This window comes from Rattus norvegicus, chromosome 8, assembly GCF_036323735.1.
Source record: "Rattus norvegicus strain BN/NHsdMcwi chromosome 8, GRCr8, whole genome shotgun sequence".
NCBI classification, from domain to species: domain Eukaryota; kingdom Metazoa; phylum Chordata; class Mammalia; order Rodentia; family Muridae; genus Rattus; species Rattus norvegicus.
In genome coordinates this window covers 95660204-95684632 of record NC_086026.1, presented here as the reverse complement: position 1 = coordinate 95684632, position 24429 = coordinate 95660204, and the positions used below count along the sequence as shown (strand labels likewise).

The 24429-nt window shown below is 44.7% G+C and overlaps 1 protein-coding gene and 1 long non-coding RNA gene across 7 annotated transcripts; one reads left to right on the top strand and one right to left on the bottom strand.

The window, feature by feature from the left end:
• Positions 1–7268: 7268 nt before the first annotated feature.
• Positions 7269–10640, bottom strand: Tpbg (trophoblast glycoprotein). Of its 4 annotated transcripts, none has more exons than XM_006243499.5 (2): positions 10245–10597; positions 7269–9568 (listed from the first exon to the last, which is right to left on the bottom strand). In XM_006243499.5, the coding sequence occupies exon 2, from the start codon at positions 9238–9240 to the stop codon at positions 7960–7962; it is 1281 nt and encodes a 426-aa protein (XP_006243561.1). In that variant the 5' UTR covers positions 9241–9568; positions 10245–10597; the 3' UTR covers positions 7269–7959. The 4 variants fall into 4 exon arrangements, with proteins under 4 accessions (XP_006243561.1, XP_017451424.1, XP_008764679.1 ...); XM_017595935.3 differs by having other exon boundaries at positions 9990–10270; XM_008766457.4 differs by lacking the exon at positions 10245–10597 and adding an exon at positions 9757–9891.
• A 52-nt stretch (positions 10641–10692) lies between these two features.
• LOC120094219 (uncharacterized) lies at positions 10693–23718 on the top strand. Of its 3 annotated transcripts, none has more exons than XR_010054236.1 (3): positions 10693–10830; positions 11000–11088; positions 13840–15729. It is a non-coding gene; the product is annotated as an uncharacterized LOC120094219 (long non-coding RNA). The 3 variants fall into 3 exon arrangements; XR_010054235.1 differs by having other exon boundaries at positions 11000–11138; XR_005488356.2 differs by lacking the exon at positions 10693–10830 and adding an exon at positions 19437–23718 and having other exon boundaries at positions 13840–13985.
• Positions 23719–24429: the final 711 nt, after the last annotated feature.

The window sequence follows — 24429 nt, the reverse complement described above, 5'->3', positions numbered from 1 at the left end:
CTTCCCTGGTGCTGCTACAAAATGATAATAGATCTCACAGCACACCCATGACGTCAAAACTCCAACATCTTTTGCTTAAGAGGATCACAGAATATTAACTTGTTTTACTTAAACTCATTTACTTTGTTCCTTGCAAATTGCACCCATTAAGGAGGACCCTCCCAGGAGAGGCCCTTGGTCCTGGGAAGGCTCAATGCCCCAGTGTAGAGGAATGCCAGAGTGGGGAGGCTGGAGGGAGTGGTGGGTGGGTGAGCACCCCCATAGAAGCAGGGGGATGGGGGGATGGAATAAGGGGGTTGCAAAAAGGAAACTGGAAAAGGGGATAACGTTTGAAATGTAAATAAACTATCCAATAAAAAGTATGTATACAATTAGATCGTTAAAATTATAAACTGTAAAATAAAATAAAATAAAATAAAATAAAGCACTAAAAAAAAAAAGACCTCCCTCCCCAAACAAAAGGCACTGTGTCTAAACCATACCATATCTAGCACTCCCTTTAATGCCCATCTCCTAGGCTCCTTCAAGGCAGAAACTTCAGCAACCTCCCCATGTGGTAGGCACAGACTGTCTGTTGGCTTCTGGTGTAACGTAAGTGTCCTCCTCTGGCCCATGCTACACAGTGTTGAAATGTCAACTGCTTGCTGCATACAGGGCCATTCTGGATAATGTCCTCCACTGGTCCAACCAGTGTGTTTCTGCACCCAGCTTGCCCCTTGGACTATGGCCCACGACACGACACTCTTCAGACTTAGCAACCACAGCGACCTCCTCGCTATCACAGAAACACTATACAGAATACAACAAACCCTGGACTTTCTGGTATATCTGACCTACATTTCTGACTCTGTCCCTTGCCAGATGAAGTATTATTGTAGGACGCTTAGAGTCCTGTGAGATGAGTATGTAGAAAAGACAGTCTGTAAGCTTTGCTGGTGTCCAAGTCACGTGACAATGCTCTCTAGAGAGCTGTTGCCACCCAATCAGTCTATAAACCCATGACTAGGAGCTGCCATCAAAACTGCTACAGTCCGTGTAGTCCAGGTTGGCCTTGTGAAACAGCTAGTTCAGTGTTCATACTCTAACAGACTCTTGGAATAGTTCCATCGATCTAGCCAACTAATCACCACTAACAACTATTATTTATTCTAGGCTCACCTTTTGGGGGGTGAAAATTATGAATTTCTTAAGTGCATATGCACATACTAATGCTGAGTCCTCAGATGTCACTTGTTGCCCCTTCCAAGTGCCTAATAGTTCAGATGGTGGCCAACATCCATATGTCTCTCAACATTCACACCTTGGTTCCTAAAGAAGGCGGTCAACAGTCCTTTTACTACTGGCCTGGTACTGCAAGCCTCTTAGATTGCACTGTGGCTCATTTTTAAAAGGAGTTCTAAATCAATCAAACGAGGCATGCTGCGCTTCCGTCATCAATCAGGTGTCATCAGTCAGGTGTTGGGTAAGTCCTAACAGTTCACATCCATCTGTGATGTCCAGGCACTGGGACTTTGCAAGCCTCAGCTCCCCTCCTCCCACGAAACACCAAACACCTTTGCTCCTTCTCTTTGCTGCTGCTGATCCCGGTGGTGAGTTTTATTTTCTCCCACCCCGTCGTCTGAAGTTGCCACTTCTTCCAAATAACCTTAAGGAAGAACTTTCCCAGGAACCCTTTCCAGATTCTCCCAGCCAGAGTTTCTCCCCACTTGGAACTCATATCGCCATGTGAATCTCCAGGAATGCTTGCCTTCCACTCTCTAGCTAAACTGTTCATTTTATGCAGTTCCAAAAGCTCAAGTTTTGACCATGTGTCCTAGAGAAAGACCCTCCCCCCAATCCCCACCCCCAAAACTTGCCATTTAAATCCCACGCCCAACCTTTACTACCTAGACATCAGACAGTGACTTGTCTGCCTTTCTAGGCCCCAGTCTGCTCTGCAGAAGGCTTGGTTGAAAGTGTTCCTTCCAGGAAACACTCAGTAAAACATCCCTCATTGTCATTACTGAGCCTCACTAGTAGGTGAGAAACATCTCCATGTCAGAAACTCATTTTTAAAACTCTATCCTAACCCTGGAGCCTAATATGAACAAAGCATTTAATACATATTTATTGAATAACCTGGATAAATGATTCATGGAACCTCACTGAGATTTTTTAAAGCAAATAAATTCAAAAATCAATACACAGTTCAAACACTTGCATAGAATTTAAATGATCAGATACACAAGTGTCATCTAAAATAAAACCAGAGAGCAGGCAAGGACATGGCTTGCCTTGAAATTTCCGTCCTAGCATGGAAAAGGTCAATTAACTTTACACGTTTCTTTATCCCTGCCTCCCTTCCACGTCCCTCCTCCCTTTCCTCTGTCTTACTCTAAGCTTATTTACCTACTAAATGTATTGCTATCATGAAGAAAACAAACATTCACAGGTTTAAAACTGCAACTAGTTCATTTTCTTATCCTTCAAAATCCTGTCCACAAATATTTTATTGCTCTGTAGAATTTGATATAAGAACCCTTAGGACAAAAAAAGGTGAACTCTGCACTTTTTAAATCGACTTCAACATTATTTTCGGGGTTTAGATAAAGGTTTAGAGTTCCCTTCGAGCATCTGAATTGAGGGAGAAAATGTCAAAAGCTGACACACAGGTAGGCACAACAATGCTCATGAGAGGATTCCCTAAGCCACAAACCATATCCTCTGCATGAAATGAAGCATTCTAAAACCAGCTACCACAACATTTTAGGGATAATGGCAATGATTACATGTAAAACACATATGTCAAATATATGTGTCATGAAGAAAAAGCAGTGTGCCTCAGTATTAAGACTTTTCCCCCTTGATGACAGGATAAAACACTGTGGACCCCTGACCTCTGGAGTTTTAAATACTTACAAATAAAATTTTATTTATGTCAAATTATTATACTTTATATTATATCATTATAAAGTATAAGGTAACCTATGTATTTTAAATGCTCTATAGCCATGTTCTGGACCTATATGAATGGTCACAGAACATGTCTGACTGAAAAACCAAGTCTTCTTTGAGGCTCAATGCTACCACCCTAACACTGGAGGAAAATGTCCATGAATGACATGCTTATAAACTGACCTGCCTAGAGGAACAGCGAGTCCACTTCCCCTGTGTACAAGTAGTGACCTTGAAATATCATAGATCACAGCTGTCCTTGGAGACGTCAACCAAAAAGTAGTAAAGCCAGACCTGTGTGGGAAAAAGCCTACAAGCTCCCAATAAAAATCTGTACCTTGACTATATCCTTAAATTAAAATATATTTACTAAATATATACTTTCCACAAAAATGTCTTATTGTTGATCATATTTGAAGTCCTTGTTTCCTTGATAACAAGTGTTTTCTGACATTAATCAAACTAAACTGAGTCATAAATAGACCTTATTAACATAAAATGTTGGCTCAGTATGAGAGCATGTTTAATAAAAGTTTACATGTAAGTTTGTAATGTGGTAGTCATAACTTAAGGCCCATTTTTTTTTATTTTAGACAATAAAGCAAACCCGATTTCCTACAGGATAAATTCAAACAGTACCAATTGAAACCTTTGCAGTATCCATCTAAGTGACAAACCTCTCACGGTCTTGTGGCATGCGTATCACAATGGGAGGCTACTGGGGCTCTCGTCTGGGGGGCTGCACGCGCAGACAGCAAACCTGGGCTGGCCCCGGCCTGTCGGCACACGGATTTATTAAAGTGACACTGCTTTGCATTGCCAGAGCTCCAGCCCGTGGCACTGGCACAGGCAGGCCAGCAAACCACGACCATGCAAAACTTACTGTCTGACCAGGGGACCAACTGTGTGGCCATGAACTTGGCCTAATTTGACAGAATTATGCACATTACCCAGCACTCCAGAGTTTCTATCCTTCCAATCCAAGTATCACCAGGGAGTTTCCAAACTAGTTCCCAGCATGGGAGTGGAGAGGTTCATACAAAAAATGCTGAAATAAAATTCATTACCTTGCATAACTTATAAATAATTAAATTATAAAACTATTTCCTATCATGCTATAGATACAGAGACATTTTATAGGAACAAACATCAGCAAAAAAATATTTAAGAAACATTAATGTGTGTTCAGGGACCCGAAGCATGGGACCTGTTACTAATCTCAAAGTGAAATCTGAAGCAAATTGGAACATTCACCCAAAGAACAAATTCACCAAAGAACCTGTCCTTTTAAAAATTAGACGTGGAATTTCCAAGGCAGGCAATTAGCAATGCTGCCATGTGTCAATCGGGATGGGAGATACGGGTAGCTTCGAGTCCGAGCCTCTAGAATGGCTGGCGTTAACATCACAGTCCTCGTGTTTTTCATCTGTGGAATGAAACACTGACCCAACATGTCTGACAGCCCTTTTGGGGGTGACATACTAAGAATTCATGCACCCATAAATATATAAACCGTACCTTAAACAGTTTTAAACCTATGACCGCGGTTTAAAACCTATGTTTTTTTTTTTTTTTAACCCATGACAATGACCGAGCTGCTAAAACATTCTAAGGCAAAACACAAAATTGGAAGAGCCTGCCTCTCTTGAATCCAGTCTCCAAGAAGAACGAAAAGGTGGTAGTATGAAGCCTTCAAGGAGTCATTTTTTCAGGGAGCCCTTTTCCCCATCTGAAAGGAGACAGACGCACAGGATGGCACCGGACTTCTTACACTACCAGTTTCTAACACAGCCTGCTGCTGAAACCTTCTGAAGAGGGATTACTGAAGAGTAATGCACGTGTTACTCACAAACAGAATCTCCTCCCTTTTCTCCCCAACCTGACCTAAGAAACGCTGTCTTCCTGGTGTCGCTCTGAAGGCTGAATGGCTGAGGGGATTTCAGCCCGGAAGATCCCTGTGGTAGCTGTTACTGAAATCTTTGAAGAGGTCAAGATGGAAAGCAGGCGAGATGTGGAGGTTGAACTCCAGCAAGCTTGAGCAGCAATGCTGTGAAGGTGCAAGTGCAGCCTTAGAACTCCAGGCCCGAGGGAGCAGAGCAGAGACAGAGCCTAAGGAAGAAAGCCATGGATCGGGAGCCTTGTCACCACCACCACCACCATCACCACCACCTCATTTAAAAGATGGAGTCCGAGTAAGGGACTCTCAGTTAAATACTGCCATGAGCATTAAGTCACGTTCATCGCCAATCATGTTTCATGAGAACTTACTAACTGTGAGTCAATCACGAGTTTCAACCCAGCCTTCCCTTTCATCTCTTCTTCCTTAAAACGAAAGTCAACCCATGAAATGTTTCGATGTTTTCTAAGGGAGACCTGATAGACGGCCAATGCATAGCACTTAGGGCGGCCAACGTGAAGACAAGAATTAATGCTGAAGAGTGAGTGTCACTAGATGAGGGGACAAACAGTGACACTGTCCTAAAAATCTTCCCTACACAGGCATTTATTAGACATTCAAACAGCTTTTCAAATTACGGAATCTGTTAAAGATAAAGGATACCTCCTGAATATTTGACTTCTGCAGTAAAGTGTAAAAGCAACCACAACTTACTTTTGAGATGGAACTTTCTAGGCTTCTAAGAACAAGGTCTGACGGTAAAGAGCGGTGTAATTGTTTATTTTAAACAGCCGCTGTAGATTATACTTCGTGTCGTCTCTCTCTCCCACAAGCTTACTGTGCTTAGCACCTGTCTTCCTAGGAACGCAGAGCACTTGTCCTGAGCTAGACATCACGTATCTGACAGAAGACGGGGGTGGGGGTGGGGGAGCTGGGGGCAACGCCAACCTTAAAACAGCCATCTCCTAACCAGCAAGAGGCCATCTTTGTTTGTTCCTATTCATCACAGGTTTGGGAGTTGACAGAAAAACAAACAAACATAGTAATAATAAAACCAACGAACCTACGAAGTTCCTGAATCTTTAAGAATGATCCTATTTTAACCGTTCAATTATCAGGTGGCGAAGGAATGATCTTCAAATACAGCTAGCTAGCTCAGCAGTACTGAATACTATCTACGTGTCCATCAACCAGTTTTCAATAGCATATTCCCACTATATACTAGGGTTTTTTTTTTTTTACTATTTTGACCTTTGAACCTTCATTATTCTTTGAAAATAATGGCAGTTTATGAATTGCACACAAATATTCAACATGTCCACTGAAACACTTCAGTATCTGATATTTAACCTTTACCAGGGTAATTATAGGATTAGAAATACTGCCCAGACAGTGAATACTACTTTACAAAGTAATGCAATAGACTTTAAGATCTTAAAGCCCCATTATTCATACTGGACTATATACCAATCCTAAACAAGGAACAGAGCCACAGGTTTGAAAACTCCTGAATCCAGTAACCTGCTAAGACTTCATTACTTAAGGTTAGAGCCACTTTATTTATAAAAGTAGCAAAGTGTAAGTTTTATTTCAAATGTAAAGCCCTGTAGAGATGAGTATAGGATGACAAGAGTATTAATGAAAAATTGCTTTAATACCTAATAAATTGCTTTTATTCCTTATGGAGGCATATACACTTACATGGTGCTCGGAGCTAAGACTTTTTTTTAAAAAGACTTCTTTAAAAAGTCCTCAAATTCTTAAATACAGAATATAAGAATCTAATAACTTCTTATACTTCTTGTTTCTAAATACAAGTATTTATCTCTGGTTATTTCTTTAGGCATAAACACACAATAACTCCAAAAACACAATGTTCCACTTTGAAATTTTAAGAACAGATTCTCAAGGTTCTCTGAACCCCACAATTTATGATCTCTGAAAAAGTACTGTTCTGAGTTTGTGTTTTAGGATACTTTATTTCAAAATATTTTAAGGTACTTTATTTTCATACATTTACTGCCACCACATGACTCGCACTGGGCTCTAGAATCCCATGGAGCAACTTCATTCAGTTTTGCTAATGACTCTGTCGTGGCAGCTAAATTAGTCTAGACAAAGTGGCAGCTGTGACATGTGTGTCATAACGAACTCTTCGCCATTACCAACCTCCCGATGGTCTTTTAAATAACGCACAATGAACACCGTTAACTTGGGGACCTCTAGTACTCTGGCCCTATAAATAATTTTAATTCCACTTAAGCCCTAAAAGATTCACCATTTCAGAAATTATCTCCACTCTATTTATATGAAGACACCACTCCAGGCTGGTTCTCAGCTCTGCTGACTAATAACTTCATTATTATTTGAACCCAGGCTATTCAATACCACTGCCCTTAATCCTCTTTTCAAAACACCAAACTTGAACACAACATGCTTCTTTTGAGACTCTTTTATTGATTTTTCTTTTTTTATATAACAATCCAGTCTGTTGGGTCTCAATGCAGTTTATAAAAAAAGAAAAAGAAAAACCTCGGGTCAGTTTCATGTAAACTGCAATCAAAAAAGTAATTTAGTCTGTCAAAGAAGTTATCTGACGTTGCAATTTTTTTAATATGCAGAACAGTAAAATGTACGCATGCTCTCGGATGCAGGTGCTCCTGTGCACTACCAAGTTCTAGGTAAGAGCTTGCTAAGGTCTGCAGGCAATTTGGGGATGCAATATTTCCTCCATAATTTAGGTAGGTGACAATAAAACTCATATTTATGAATAAAGTACTTTTCTCAAAAAAGAAAAAAGAAATTGAGGCAGCTCCCGTTGAATGTTATCTGTGCTACGCCTTGAGCTCAACTAAGAGTCCATGTCCATGCTGCAACTTGAGAGGAAAAAAAAAAGTCCCTCTGCAGGCATCGAGGAGTACCAAAAGGAAAGGGGTAAATAAACATTATATGCACAGTTGTTCATGTCCTTACATTAACAGAACACACCAAGAATTTTACATAACGAGGATCAAAATCAATGGTGTCTACGGTGGAGGGTGGAAGTGGAGCAAGCATAGTAAAGGGGGGGGAGGGACCTTAAGTCTACATACACCTCATGCAGAGTCCTCCTTGGCCAGTCCTAGTTCTCAGACATCCGAGTTGGAACTGAGATTTGTTAATCTGGGGTCCGCATTGATTTCGTATCTGTAATGATACCCTTCCATGTGATCCCTGCAGGCATCTCTGATGTTATGCATCCACTTCTTTATGCCTTTCCGGTTCAAATACAAAACGAGGAGGAAAATAGCGCCTATCAGAGCTAAAACAATACCTAAGAAGACATAGGAAGTCTGCAGGGATTGGGGAAGGGTAGCGTCACAGTCCAGGTCAGAGCTGGTGAGGTCCAAGAGGCCACGGTTCCTCATTTTTTCTGGGAATGCGCAGGTGAGCCTGGCTTTATCCGGCACCACCTCTGTCTCTTTAAGCCAAGACACCATGTCAGCCATGTAGCAGTCACAAACCCAGGGATTGTTGTCCAGGAACACCCTGACATGAGCCAGGCCTTGCCACTCAGCCAAGGTGGAGTTGTGAAGGACCTTGAGGGCATTGTCCTCCAAGTGGAGGCTTTCGAGGTGTGTCAGGTTGCGGAAAGATGCATAGGTCAGGCTCACCAGGGAGTTGTTCCTGAGGTCCAGGTGCTTGAGACTTGGCAGTTGGTCCAATAAGTCCCGAGGCAGGTAAAGAAAGTGATTGCTGGCCAGCTCTAGGTGATGCAGCCCTCGGAGTGCAAGGCCTGAGCGCAGGGCAGCTGCCACCATGCCCTCGAAGGCCACCATGCCCTCGAAGCTCCCATTCTGCCGCTGATCCTCAGGGGGCACGATGTGATTCAAGATCAGCTCCAACAGGGGGCTGGGGGTCGAGACGCTGACGTTGCTGCCCGCGAAGGTGAAGGCGCTGAGGTTGGTGAGAGGATTGTGGCTGAGGTCAAGCCGGCGAAGGCCGGGCAGATGCTCGAAGGCACCTGCACCCACCTCCTTCAGGTGGTTGCCGCTGAGGTTGAGCACTGCCAGGTCGGCGAGCGGCGGCTGGCGGGCGAAGGCGCCAGCCGGGAGCACGGTCATCTGGTTGCCAGTGAGGAAAAGGTTGCGCACGTAAGGTGGCAGGTCCGCAGGCACCTCCAGCAGGTTGCGGTTCACGCACTTAACCGTGCGCGCCGCCTCGGAGCACTCGCACGCAGCGGGGCATCGCTCGGCCGGCGGAGGCTGCGCAGACCCCGAAGCCAGGAAGGCAGCCGGGGAGGTGGAAGACGAGGGTAGCGAAGAGCTGGGGGCCGACGCGGAGACCCAACCCAGCAGCACTAGCGCCAGCCTTGCCAACCGCAGCCGTCCGTCCCCGGCAGAGGGGCCCCGGGAGCCCGCCCCAGGCATCGCGGCTCGCGGTTCCCCGGAGCTGGGACGGTGCCCGCTCCGAAGACTCGACCGCCTGGGCCCGGCGGGCGCGAGACGGCCGCAAGCGTCGACGGCAAACTTTCCTCGCGTGGGAGCCAAGGAAGGGACGCCAAAGCTGGAACTTGGCTAACCCCGGGCCACCGGGCGTCTCCCTCCCGGAGCGGTACCCCGCCCTTCCCTCCAGTGAGTACGCACGGCGGGTCGGGACACGGGCCTTGGCGCTCCTCCTCCAGCCGCCGCTGGGGTGGGTGGCACCTCCTCAACTCCTTTGTTGGCGCCTCTCTCAGGGAAGGATCGGATGGGCGACCTGGGACACGAGGGAGAGAAGCGTGAGGAGCAGTGACGACCGCGGCTTCCCAGTATTAACCAAGTTGCCCCCACACTAGCCTCCCAGCCCAAGCCTCTGTGCGCGTTCCCCCCCCCGCCCCCCCAGAGGGACGCGGTCCCCACTCCCGAGCGCTAAGCCTTCCTCTTCCGGGCCCACACCATCAGTACCCGGGCCACCTCCCGCCTGGCTTCTAGCCGGATTGCCCTTCTCCCGCCTCGAACTTCACGCAGACCCCGCGGAGTCCAGCGAGAAAACTTCTCCCTTTTCCGGATCCCAGCTCCCACCGCCCCCGCCGACCACCTGCCTTCCGGGGTCCCCGCCCCCGCCGCTCCTCCCCTCCCAGGTTGGGTTGCGAGCGAAGTTTCGGGTTACTGGACTCTTCCGAGCCCTTCTTTTGTACCTCCTTGGATTAGTGGGGAAAGGAGAGCAGAGCCCTAGAGCTGTCGCCCACTCTCGACTCGTGGGCCTCCAGCTCCCCGACCCCGAGAGGGTCCAGGCGCCTCCAGAAGAGCGGAGGGAACCCGCCAACGAAGCGGCCGTGGGACCGTGGGCGGGGTAGCAGCCAGGACCCCCGCTCTCATCACGCCCTGGTATAGAACGGAGCCCGGGTCCCGCCTCCAGGCTCCAAACCTGGCCGCTCGGTCCCACTGCTCACCTCCGCGCCCCGCGCTTCCAAAGCCAACTCCGAGGGCCACCCCAGTCCACGCGCCTTCCCGGCTCCTGCTGCGGGCGCCGACTCTCCTCTCACCCCAGCCCCTGGCCCAACCTCCACGACCGGGAAAAACCAAGCCGGGGGGCGGGGGAGGGCCGAGGCTGCGGGAGAGATCGCCGCCGCGCAGCCCACCTCTGCTGCCTCAGGTGGGGGCTTTAAGGAGGGAGACGAGGGGTACCTAGGCTGGGAGACTCCCCCAGGCGGAGATAAGTGAGCAACGCGCCCCGGGAAGGTGAGGGATTCCCCTTCTGTTCCCCCTCCCCGGCATCCTTTGGTGATTCCGTATTTTGCATAGCGTATTTACCTCGGACAGAAACAAAACCGCTGGTGGATCTCTTGGAATTCACGCTGCTTCTGGCATCGCTGGCAGCGCCATGGATTTAAGCGTGAGCCACACCAATGCAAAGCAGCAGTAGAAGGAAGGAGCTGCACAGGTTACATCCGCCACGGCAAACGCCTGGGTTGTGAGGGAGATACAGAAAGTCTCCTCTCGCGTGGTTCGGTTTGGCTGGCAACTTCAGATTGAGAGGTAGTTAGTTAATGTCTCCCTACCTGTGCCACCCCCGCACGTCTTGGGTAGTTATCAAACTTGTTAAGACAGTCAACTTTAAAGTGGGGGAGGGTTACTGGAAAGGACACTCATTCTTGATTCATTTGTTTTTTTTTTTTTCTTCCTTTCCTCTCAAAATTAAAACCAGAGGGAAGAAAACTGCAGCTAAAACACCCCAGAAACAAAAGCAAATTGCAACGACGTGAGTCACCCGGAAAGCTCTCTCCACCAGATGCGGTGCGTTGTGTCAGCACAAGTCACTACGCAGGGAGCGCTCGCGGCAGGAGGTGGGCGGGATGACCTGGGAAAGAAGTTTGTCCTAAAGTCTGTCTCCCAGGGGGCGCTGGCAGGCGCCGGATGATGGATTAGGGAAAGGACTGGAAAGCTGATAGGACCAATGTCATTAAGTCTGGGAGAGTTGGAGTTCCGAACGCCCAACCGTTATTCCCTCAAAAACTCTTTCTTTTCCTCAGTCAAAAAATTTTCCCCAAATTAAAAGGTATCGGTTATTTCAGGCTATTTCACTTTAGGGAGAAAACGACAGGAGAAACAAGGCTGCGGAAAAGAAGGCCCAGGATAATAAAAGTATCAAATTAACGATGCTAGGGATTGTTCCCGGAACACGCAAATGACCAATTCTGAATCTATGGCTGATTCTTCCTGTGGCAAGATAGTCCACACAAACACCAGCCAAAATGGCCCAGGGAAAAAAAGCTGCAGAGTCTGGAGACTGCACAGATTTGTGCAAAGAGACAGTTTCATTAATTTGCATCTTCAGCACATTTATCTAAATCCCTTTCTCTTATTTTTAAAAGTGTTTTGCAGTATAAATGTGAAGAGCTTTGGGGGAAAAAGAACGACTCAGAAGCTGAAGTCATATATATGGCAGTCATGACAATGGTTATATAAACCCACACACGTGCTAAAACTCCTAAGACCATTCGCCGAGAAGGGCAATTTTCCTGCTTACTTCTGTAGTAAAGTAAATGACACGGGAAGAATTTTTCTGATCTTCTGGCATGGTCTTAAGTGATTCTGTCAAAAGAGCAAGTGCTCTTGTGCTCTGGCTCGTTGGCATTTAAAAAAAAAAAAAAAAAAAAAAAACACCAGCAAATCTTCTCATCTGATCCTCAACAGACCTCAGAGGCAAGATACATTGTAGCATTGATACTATGCCCATTCTGTTCAGCTTTCCAAACAAAGAAACAAACAAAAGAGACAGTAAGCTAATGGCCTTGAGGCAAATGTTTTCTACTTGCCAGATCATGCCAATTGATGGCAATTACCCAGCGTACTCCGCATATCACAACCAAGAGAAATCTCACGAGATTTGCCCATGAGAAAGCTGGCATGCCGATCTAGAACACTGTCAAGAGGAGGGTGGAGATGGACCCAGAATAGACCTGCCTGCTTTTCACGTCTTCCCATTCCTCCTCTAGGCCAGATGAAGAGATGCGTGCAAAGTCTCAGGATACAATGAGCCTGCAGCCAAGGGTGGCGATGCCTGTGTCCAACACACCACACACACACACACACACACACACACACACACACAGAATTACAGACTTATTGTTTTGTAAACCCAATTGCATGGTCACTTCATGGTGACAGTTTCGTCAGGCAAGCCTGAGGTAGCCAGGTAAGCAGCACCCCTGAGTATCTTTCAACTTTCCTCTGCAGTTAGCAACTACTTAGAAACAGAAACAGGCATTTATAGCTTCAACACATACATGCTGGGGGGCGGGGGACAGCGCTGTATATTTCTGATACTTAATCTGTAAAATGGAACCACAAGTAAAATTCAAAAGATCTCCAGGAGAATTGAGATGCAAATAATCAAAACCATGTGTTGTCGTTCTTTCTTTAATTATTCTCCTTCCAATTACCTATTATGATTTATTTCAATAACCACTTTGATGATAGCAGTACAGGGTGAGAAAAGGTCTCCAAAAAGCACAATATTTAAGAATTGAAAGTACAACACACAGTGTTAACTTTAATTTCAGTTAAACACTCAACACTGTGGTGTTACTCACAGTTCCCTTGGGTCTATCCACTTTAATTAACCTAATCTAGACAACCCCTCTCAGGGTTGTACAGTGTCTTAATTTTCTCATTGATTCTAGATCCCGTTAAGTGGATATTAATCATCACATCTCCACCTTTGACACCCAAACACATTACCTTTAAACCAGAACCTTCTTCCACTTAGCTGCATAGGCTCATGGGTATCCCATAATGCAAAAGCAGATTCGGTCCAACTGCAAAAGACCGTATAGTCTTTTAACAATCCCAGCTCTGTTTAAAATTCTCAAGCCTGAGATCTCATTTGAGACTCACTCTTTTGGCTCACTCCCTCTCTCTCTAGATCTGAATAAAAGAACTGAGCAGCAGACACACCACAGCTGGAAAATGTGCTGCCTTGGAATTCTCTCCACCAAATAAATTAGTTCATGACTTTTTAATTCACCATTGCACAAGTTCTTAGGGAACATGCAGAATTTAACCAGATTCTTTTGCCAGAATGTAACAAGAAATGCCTCTAGCCCAGTTCTTGGCAACCTTTGTCTCCTTCTGAAACCTCTGGGGGCCAAACCTCTAAGCATGCCTGTATTCTAAATCCCCGTCAGAGCAGACCCTTAAGCTATGCCTTCAGTATTTGAGGGCTTTTCTAGTCCAAAGTTTCAAACCAGTTCCAAAGGCCTGAGGACCAAGAGGGCCAGTTTAGCACAGCAGTGACCTCTCACCCAGTTCTTAGTTGCTACTTCTATTGCCGTGATAAACGCTGTAACAAACACAGATTGAAAGAGAGAGGGTTTGGTTTAACAGGACAAGGGTGCAGCCAGGGGTGTGGGGGTTGGGAGAGGTGGGGGTGGGGAGTCTTGGCAGAGGAAGGTTAAGGCAGGTGAACAAATTGTGTTCACAGCCAGGGAGCACAGAGCCATAAATGGTCACATTTAGCTTGCTTTCTCCTTTTGATTCCTCCAGACCCCAGCACATGGAATTGCGCCATCCACTGTTAACACGCATCTGCCCACCTGACTTAACCAAATCCTTCACCGGTGTGCTCAAAGGCTTGTCTCCTAGGTGATTCCAGATCCTGTTAAGGTGGCAATATTTAGCCATCACACACTGTAAGTACTTTTCTCAGCTATCTCTCCAGCCCCTTACTTTGCATATATTTTAATTCTATTTCTTCTACAATAGGATCGTATGTATATATTATGTTTTATTTACAATCTTTCTCCTTTTAAGAATATATTTTTATGTCCATATATATGCTTTTGGTGGATGTGCACATGTGCATATTTTTGTAGGACGGTGCATGTATGTGCAGACAGATATTCACACGGGTGTGAGTGTGCAAATAGAACGTGAAGTGTTGTTCATCACAAAGTCTCTCCCTGGCCTGGAAGTGAAGGAGTAGCCTGGTCTGGCAAGCCAACAAAGTCCAGTCATCTAGACCTCTGTACCACCCGTGCAAGGATTACAAACCCTTATTGAATAATGTGAGAACTGAAATATTCTCACACACAAACATGTCTGTGTGCTTGAAAGGTAAATCACTTTCCCAGCTGGGCCATCTGCCCATCTTGCTTTCTTCCATAAGATTTTCAATATAGCATATCGTGGACTATGATGCTATACCCGGTTTTGGCTTTTAGAGACAAAGTCTTACTGGGAAGCCCTGGCTGGCCGGAAACCATGTGTAAACCAGGCTGACTTATTATCCTCCTGCCTCTGCCTCCCAAGTGCTTGATTGCGGGCATGCACCACCATGCATGGCTTACCCTGCAGATTTTTAACAGCATGATTGCAACACGGATAACTACTTTTAAAGAAGTTTCCCACAAGTGAGAAAAACTTACCAGGATCAGTTCTATTTTGATTGTCCTAGGCATTTAATTATACTAAATTACCATACTTCCTTTACTCTTGACAGCTTGAAAATTTTTTTTTTGTGCATAATGGTATTTACACGCTCTGAAGCAGGACAGAGGGTTTCAGAGTACATCTTCAGAAGGGGAATGGAAGATCTCAGTGCCCTTGCAAAATCAATTTAATATATTTCCCAAGGTCGTGTTATAGCCCCTAGTAAAATAGCCCTACGCTAACATTTATGTAGGAGATTATTACTACAGGAATCATTTTTCTTCTAATGACCCAAAGGAAAGTCACTAAAAATGATATTACTGAAATATTGATGTAAATCTTGGGGCTGCATGGAAATTAATAAAGGGAGGAAGAAAGGAAAGAAAGAAGGAAGGAAAGAAGGAAGGATACTGACAACATTAAGTGGTAACCAGCAGAGAGAAGCCACTCAACATGGACAAACGCCAAGGTTCTTTAAAACTAGTTACCTTTGGTCTTTGCCTAAAATTAGTAAAGGAACTGTGGAGCGAACACTTTTCAGTCTGAAAAAAAAAAAAAGGCCAACAAAGTCAAGTGTTGAATACCAAGCAAATCTGTTACAGAACCATTAACTAACACCAAAGACAGCAAAGGCCACTTGCACACAAGTAAAAAGAAAAGTGAAGAGAGGGTAGAAGAATAATTTTTCATAATTGTTCATGGAGGCTGGAGGGATATCTCAGTGATTAATGGAGGCTGGAGAGATGACTCAGTAATTAATGGAGGTTGGAGGGATGACTGTGATTAAGAGCACTGGCTGCTCTTCCAGAGGACTCATGTTCCCCCCTGAGCACTCACATGACGGCTCACAACCAGCTGTAACTTAGTCCTTGGGGATCCAACTCCCTCTTCTGGCTCCCAAGGGTACTGTATGCCTGTAGTGCACAGACATACTTGTAGGTAAAACATACGCCTAAGTATCTTAAATAAAAAATAAAATAAAATAAAATTATTCACAGTGAAAAGAATATTCTTGTGAACAGATTTCAAGTTCTTTGATGAAGGATGAAATGTGGGCTCCTTTTTTTTTGAGACAACCTGATTTAAATACAAGATAAGCTAGAGTCAGCACAATCACTCAACATTAGCTCAACAAATTCTTTAAGACCTCACCTTTTGCCTGCCACTCATGTGGTCCTTAGGATAAAAAAAAAAAATCTCTACCCTCAGGTAACTCAGTGGGGCAGGGCTAACAGTCAGAACAGCTGGTACAAAGCTGGGAGAGGGTGGATCTGGTGTGAGGATTCGCTAGGTCATGAGTTGCACTTTGAAGTATTAGAGCTTGCTCAAAGGAGTTGAAATGTTCAGTTCTGGATGCCGTTTGAGGAAGAGTACAGCAAACATAGGAGGGAGATGCTCACATCCAATTTGAAATAGGTCAGATCAAGCCAGATGTGGGAACATGCCTGTAATTTCAGCACTTGGTAAGTAGGAACAGAGATGTCAGGATACCAAGGCCATCCTGAGCTACATAGCAAGTTTGAGGCCAGCCTCAGCTACATCAGACCCTGCTCCTTTCCAGCATTAAATATGGCTGACCTCCAAAGGATTGGTTTATCCTATAATGCTGGGGAACTACATAAGATCTCCACAGGCAATGATATGGTCACAGGAACAGTGAATTTTCAACAGATAAGTCTGAGAGTAGAGAGGGGAATTTGGAGACCCAAGTGAGAGATGAGATTAACAAAAAAAAAAAAAGAAAAGAAAAGAAAAGAAAAACAACAACAACAAAAAAAAACCAAAAACTTAATGCTGAGGTAAAAGAGTGGGGTGGTGTGCTGGGGAGTAGATGATACAGGTGCTTGGCCTTCAACAGAGAGGCACTGCCCCCACTGGGCATTTCGGATATTTCTGGAGCATTTTCTGGTTGTCAACAGTAATTGGGAACTTCTGGCATTTTAGTGGGAAGAGGCCGGGGATATTAGAAAGCCCCTAATTAGATAGCAACTCCCAACAGTGAAGAATTGTTCAGTCTTGAATGACTTTCAAACCTGCATTCTGGTAGAATTAACCTCTGAAGCTTAGCCTAGAATCAGATCCATTTCGCACTCGAGACAACAAACACGCGTGGCATCACTTTAGCACACACCAGATTTTCAGGAAGAAAGCTTTGTTGTCTGGAACTTGACCAAAACTACCTCGGAGAGCCAGGCCACTCACAGTTCCTGGTGCCAGCACAGGTCACCTGTGTCCGTCCCTCTTGTCTGGAGTTGGAGTTGCTGCTAGTGTGATGGCCTTTAATGTAACGTGTAGGCTATGTGAAGACGCTGTGTTTCTGTTGGACTGAGGTCAGGGACTCCTACAGAACAGTTAGGGGAAGGACTGAAGGAACTGAAGGGGATGGCAACTTCATAGGAAGCCCAAGAGTGTCAACTGACCTGGCTCCTGGGAGCTCCCAGAGACTAAGTCACCAACCAAAGAGCACATGTGGGCTGGTCTGAGGCACGTGGCATATGAAGCAGAGGGCTGCTTTGTCTGGTCTCAGGGAAAGAGGATGCACCTAATCCTTAGAGACTTGATGCCCCCTCCGGGGGGAAGGGGGTGACACCCTCTCAGAGGTGAAGGGGAGACTGGGAAGCAACATTTGGGATATAAATAAATAAAATAATTGATAAAATGAAATGAAAGAAGTTGGTTTCTGCATTCACCCATATTGTGAGGCGATGTCCCTTTAAATCATAGCTTAGTTATAAGTGGGAGGAGGTTTATTACTATTTCCTTAAGCCCTCTGATAAGCTTCTGCCCAAACATTTCCATGTCATACTCGTTTTATTTAAAGCTTATCCTTCCTTTATCTATCTTTTAATATTTTGATTGAAAATTATATCTGTTAGATATAAAGTATATATATTGACATATATGTTAACAGTTTAGTGGGAAGGTACATTTTTATTTACTACATGTGGCTTTGTACGGTATTTGTTGTAAAAAAAAATAGAGAAAGAAACACTGGTTTTGGAAAGTGTGGAAACAAGGGGTACCTATGTCTAAGAGTTAAACCTCAACTCCGGGTAAGTTATTCCCTGTAGATGTGAGAATATAAACAGGCTTAATATTAAAATAAGATATTATAATGATGCACAGTATGAAGTCTAACAGTTGTAGACTGAAGACCCAAGCTTGAGGGTGAGGGAGCCCCCACAGAGGAGAGGAAACAGTTAATTTACCTGTGTAAGGAAGACCCCACCTTGCCTGCTCAAAATGACTGTCTTGTAAAAGCAAGTCATGGCAAATGTTTAAATCAGTAATATTGCCTCACGTCCACTTACTTAAAATAGCCATGGTGTTTTTATTTACTGGGTGAACGCCTGCCATTGCGTGAGAGTGCAGGTCAGAGGACCCCTAGCAGGAGTTACTTAATATGTTCTCTTACATGGACACCGGGGATTGAACTCGGGTCCTGAGGCTTGGTATCAATCCCCCTTTCCCTGCTGAACCATTTTGCTGGCCCTTATATTCGAATCCAGTTTTTAATGCAAGTTGGTCCTGCTTTGAAGACAGTGCTGAGGAGCATCCATTTCTTTAATTCTTCACCAACACGAGGTCAAACCAAAAAAGAATCCACCCCAGTGTTAGGAAGGAGCATTGCAATTGCAATGACCATGCAAATTCAGTTCCTTTCAACTCTATCTAATACAGCCAGCCAATACTTATTAATGAGCTTTTTTGCAGCACCCCCACCTTGCCTTCCAAAGAGAACTACCTCAAAGGCAGCAATTTTCTCATTCTGGCATACTAGCAGGGGTCTAGTATGGGTCGATCAGAGGTTTCAGTGCACAGACTCAGGCCAAGGTTTGAGGGCATGAACTCTGAATGCCCAATGGATTCTGCAAATCTGACTCCACAAGCTGAGGTACATTGACGACAACAATGGCCCTAGGGTTGTCTGAACTGCCCAGATCTGATATATTGAGGATTTTATCTGATTTAGTTTGGGTCTTCCATATAACAGCCAAAGGACCAACGCCTGTTATATATTTTGGAATAGACATTTATCATATATTCATGCCAATAGAAGATAAAGGCTCGGGGTTATTAACGAGGGCCAGTGAGGTCACTCTAGGGTCAAGCCTTGTGGCTGACCAGTGTGAGTTATGCAGAGGAAAGTCGGGTGCAATGCACATGGTGTGGGCTGCGCTCACTAAACTCCAGTAATAGCGGCTGGAGGAGCCCGAGACTGTAGCAGGGCTTTGGCGAAGAGGTACTGTTGCAGAGATCTTTACCAAGAAGCTTGTATCGAAAGGGTTTGAAACCGAGGCACAGACACTGAGCGTGCTCATCGGCAGGATTCCGTACGTAGACAGTGACCAGAGAGCTGTTAATGCCTCAGCCTGAGTGTGAGCACCGCATGTCCATAAGGCTCTGTCCAGTTCTGCAGACACTGAAAGGCTTCGCTCACTGTGTCTGCAAACATCTACACTGGATGCACAGTCATGCTAAAGTTCATCCACGAGGCCCAAGTTTTGTGGTAAGGAATGCTAAACTTTCTTAGAAGAGTGCTGGGCTGTATCTCAGGAGAAATAAGGGCCTAGCATATTAGAGACCCTGATTGGATCCAAACACACAAAAAGCACTGAAATGTGTACATGTTCTTCTAAGGTTTTAAATTTGAGGTTTATGCCTATTGTTAGAAGAGTCAGTGCTTTTTTTCTTTATTTCTTGCTGAATAGTATTCCACAGCATGATTATAGGACCTTCTCTTTGGCCTCCTGATGGATGCTTCCAGCCTGAAGCTATCACACACAGGGCAGAGGTAAATATTTACATTCGAATCTCTGTATGAACAAACGTTTTTATTTATCCTGGACAAATACCAAGGAATTGAAGTAGTCTTTGGCAGATTTATGTTTAACTGGTTCAAAATTGCCAGACTGGCTAATGTGTCCTTACCCGTTTTGCGTGACCACAAATGAAAAATAGGACACCCCACCACTCAGATCCTCCCCACCTCGGATAGAGTTGGCATTTTCAGGTCTGGTGTATGACATGGGTGTTACACATATGCACTCACAGCAACTGTGGTTACCTGCGTACAACCAGATAACCAGACAACTAAAAGTCCAGTGTGAATAGGGAAGGACTCCCAAAGCCCACCTCCATTTGAGGAACTGCTGGTAGTTGACAGCTATTGAAGGACAGTCACTTTCCTCTGTGGGAGTAGCCACTGGGAAGTCGCCATGCCCCTGTGGGTAACCTCTCACCCACGCACATATGGGCATTGAACGTACTAAAAAAAAAAAAAGACGACATAAAATCAGGAGGGAAATGTGTTGCTGGGTAGGGTCTGGCAAGTTGGAGGAAGCAGGAAGTGGGAATTGGATATGACCTATGACCAAGATGCATTTTATGCCTGCATGGTATTTTTCTTTTCTTTTTTTAAAGATGTATTTACTTATTGTATATGAGTACACTGTTGCTCTCTTCAGACACACCAAAAGAGGGCATCAGATCCCACTATAGATGGTTGTGAGCCACCATGTGGTTACTGGGAATTGAACTCAGGACCTCTGGAAGAACAGACAGTTACCACTGAGCCATCTCTCCAGCCCCTGATATTTTCTAAGAATAAATACAAGACATTTTAAAAATAAAAATAGGCGGTTTTGAGAGCCCACACAGGCTTTATTATTAATTACAGTGCTAGGCCATTTCATTTAATTACACAGCTGATAGATTTTTGTTTTGTTTCTGGTGGGTTTTTTTTTTCCTTAAAAAAAGAAAAATACTGGAACAAAATGGCAAAAGATGAACAGATGGGTTCAAATAAGAAAATATAAATGGCTTTTAGTATTAAAAGATTGTCAGTCTTGTAGCAAGAATTGTAGAAATCAGAGGCATGAAAAGATAATCTATTCATAGGGAAAGTAGCAAAAAACTTTTTAAAATGATAAGAGTTCCAACATTGGTAGCGGGGACATAAATTGTCACAGTCAATCATCTCCAAGCAGGGTTTTGGCAGTCACTATCAAAATTAGAAGTGCTCATATCATATTCTTTAATCAAGAGTTTCGCTAGCGAGGATTTATACTTTGGATATGTGACACGCGTGGGAGATGACATATGTACTCAGTCATTCTCACCGCATTTGTGATGGTAGGGTGGATATATCCTGAGAGTTGGGGCCTGGAGTAAAGCCCAGGGCATGTTTGTGGCATCAGCAGCCCCACCCGTTCAGACCTTCCTTAGCTGTATCCTTTCTCCACATCAACAGGCAGTGTCCTCTTAACCACGGTCCCCTACGCCTTCAGTGTGTGATTTGAGTAGACGTATAGATGTGATTCAGGCAGCTTCCTTAAAGGATTTGCTAGGATTGGGATGGCTCGCTCTTGTGGGTTTTTGTTGCCAGGAGAATAGCACACTCAGCTATTCTACTGGTCTTGGGAGGAAGTTAAAAAAAAAAAAAGAAAGAAAAAGAAATCTGTCTTCAAGTAAGTTGGTCCAGCTCAGCTCAGCCTATGGTAGAACTCAACAGTCATTTTGCAGAAGCACCAGCATGTGTGTGTCCAGGTTAATCTAAGCCAACTCACATCCAGTTCTTACCAGACCATAAGCACACAGCTCTGTCCTACACCACTGAGTTCCAGGGTGATTTGGTGCACAGAAGTGATTATTAACCCACTCTACAATAGATACCACTTACCCCAAAGAGTTATTGGAGCAATGGAGAAGTCTCTGAGAATTATTGTTAAGCTAAAGATATACAATGTTCTCTTATTGTTGAAAAGCAGTCTGTCCATACTTAGAAATGTGTGTGTGCATGCACATGAGCACATGCTCGTGCATGCGTGCGCACACACACACACACACACACACACACACACACACACACACACATGTCCCACGCGCGACCTCGCCAGCAAGAAAACACGCAGGGACATACGAATCCTTGCGACAGCCAAAACCTATTATTAAATCTTAAAGAGAGAGTCCCGCGCGCCCGCATGGCGCGGCTTATATACACCCTAGCGCGGCGCATCCACACCTGATTGGTCGCTCACCCATGATCTCATAAGGCACGCCCCGGAGTGGGCAAAGACCTGGCATGAAGGCACTCTTGCACATGCGCACACAGTTAACTTCCCGAAAGGAAGTTGGCTGTCACAGCGGACGCCAGCGCCATCTCGTAATGGTGGAGGCTATCCTGGCCTTCCACGTGGGGCGCAGTGGAAACCAGCGCCATCTTGTGGTGGCGAATGTTAAAGTGGCCCTTTACACACACACACACACACACACACACACACACACACACACACACACACACACACCACTAATACAAGTTTGTTGCCTACCTTTGAGAGAAAGAGTGGAAAGAGGCTTTTTACTGTGTGCCTTTCTATCACTTTAGTTACTTTCTTTTATAAAGAGACAGCTGTGTTAGTCGTGAATTCCTAGACTCAAATGATACTTCTGCCTCAGCCTTCTGAGTAGCTGCGGCTAGGTCTACCCCCATCCCTTGTGACATATCAAGATTTTCAACTCTTTCTGTGTATCAGATAATTTTTTAAAGATTAATTATTTTTCAAGATGGAGGCTATGGATAGTATTTAATGAAATCTAATAGAATGGGGGAAAGAACATAGGGCCACTTGGGTGTTTCTTCCCTAGTGAAGACCTAGAGGGCTTCTTCCCTTTTCTCTGAAATCAGGAGTCTTCAGGCTTTATCTAGATGTAGAACTTTTAATTTATTACTGTCCTGATAGCTAGAAAATAGATGTAAACAGTTCTTAAATTTAACCATAACAACCTTAACGGCCCTATTTAAACAATGGGGAAGTGAATGGATGAGGCATTTCAAGAAAGAAGATTCATCAACGAGATAAATAAGCACATTAGAAGCCAGCCATGAGGCATCACGAGTCAACAAGGAGTACAGAGGCCTACCATAGATCGTGCAGAGGCCAGCCTTCCTCAGCACACCTCCTCATCTTCTGTCTCTTACATTCCTTCTGTTTCCTTTTCTGGGGTGTTTGTTCAGTCTTGAGGGTTGAGGTGGGCATTGATAGAGTCGAACCATATAAGGCTGAGCACTTTTTCCCAGCACTTTGATGAGTTAGGTCTCTGCATTAATTGCATCCTGCTACTAGGAAGCTCCTCTAACAAAAATTGGAAGCAGCACAACACTATGGAAATAAACATAAATATTTAAAAGGCAGTTTGACAACGTGACCTTTCAGGAAAACAATATCAATATGACTGTGACATCCCCAGCCACATTTTTGATGGTGTTTACAGCTGCAGGCATAAATTGCCCCCTGTGGAGCAGGTGTCACTTCCAACTGAGAGAACAGTTGGTCATTCCCCTAAGCAGTCTTGCCACTATCACACCAGTGGGTGTATCTTGCGTGGTAGTTTGGAATAGTAAAAGGCAGGGTCCAGTGCAGGATTAAAAACCACTGAGGCCTTTTCTCAAAAGTAGCCTACATAAGCATCGTGAAATACACCCGGCAGGAAAAGCTCACTTCTAAGTTTCTAGAAAGGACAATTTTTACACCGTGGAGCTCCTGTGCTGCTTCGGGGCCCCTTATCCTAGCACTCCTTGTGGCATAATGTTGGGGATTAGGTCTAATGCTCGGTCTTAATTCAGCTCCCCAAATCACATGGGAATCTGAATGTCCAGATGCTGAGGGTCCTTGTCCCCAACTGGTTTTTGATTGATAAATAACGAGACAGCGGCCAGTGGCTGAGCAGAGTGAAAGAGGTTAAGACTTTTAGGATTCCCAGGCAAGAAATGCAGGAGGGAAGAAGGGACTCAACCATGAAAGGGACCTCGCCAGCCATGTTGGGGAAGCAGAGAGATCAGGTCCGATGACATGTAAGAATCCAGGGAAGTGGCCCCAAGGGGCCACTGCCCCATTTGAGTCTAGGGAACCAAAGATAAAATACAGATTTAGAAAATGTTAACTCAGAAATACCAGAGGGGAGTGTGGGGGGAGGTTTAGAAGTGCCCAACCATTGAGCTAGTTAGGCATAGTAAAAAATATCACTGAGTGCACACACATGTGTGGGGTGTGTGTGTGTGTGTGTGTGTGTGTGTGTGTGTGTGTGTGTGTGCGTGTGCGTTTCATTAGTGAATCCAGAGAGCTCTGGCAGGTAGCAAAAAGCCTGATCACTGATGATGGATTAACAATTCACCACTAAAGCATAAACCACTGGAGAATGAGAAATTAGAGAGTACATATTCTACTTTGCTTCTTGATTTCCTTGCCACAGTCCTGCTTCATATCAGTATCACAAAACTCTAGTGCTGTAGTCTGGTTCCGTTTTCTTCTTTTGTGTGTTAGCAGGGGGAATGGGGGTGCGGGGGGGGGGGGCAAAAGCCAGAGGACTTCTGCACATATTAGCTAAGAGTTCCATCACTGAGCTATACTCCAGGTCCCTGCTCCCACCTTGTGAAGAAAAGTCTTACTAGATAGCTCAGATGGCCTTGAACCCTCTACTTCAAGCCAATTAAACTCACAAGCACCCTTCCTGCATCTCTTAAGAATTTCTGAACACTTTTTACAATACTCTACTAACAACATTTGACAGTGTTGGCGCCCAATGACAGCTAATCAACACTAATATATTTAGATTTTAAAAATGCTACTGATTGAAATTCAGCATCCTAAAAGAAAGGTTATCCCATGAACAACTTGCATAATTTCTGTAAGTTCAGATTCGAAT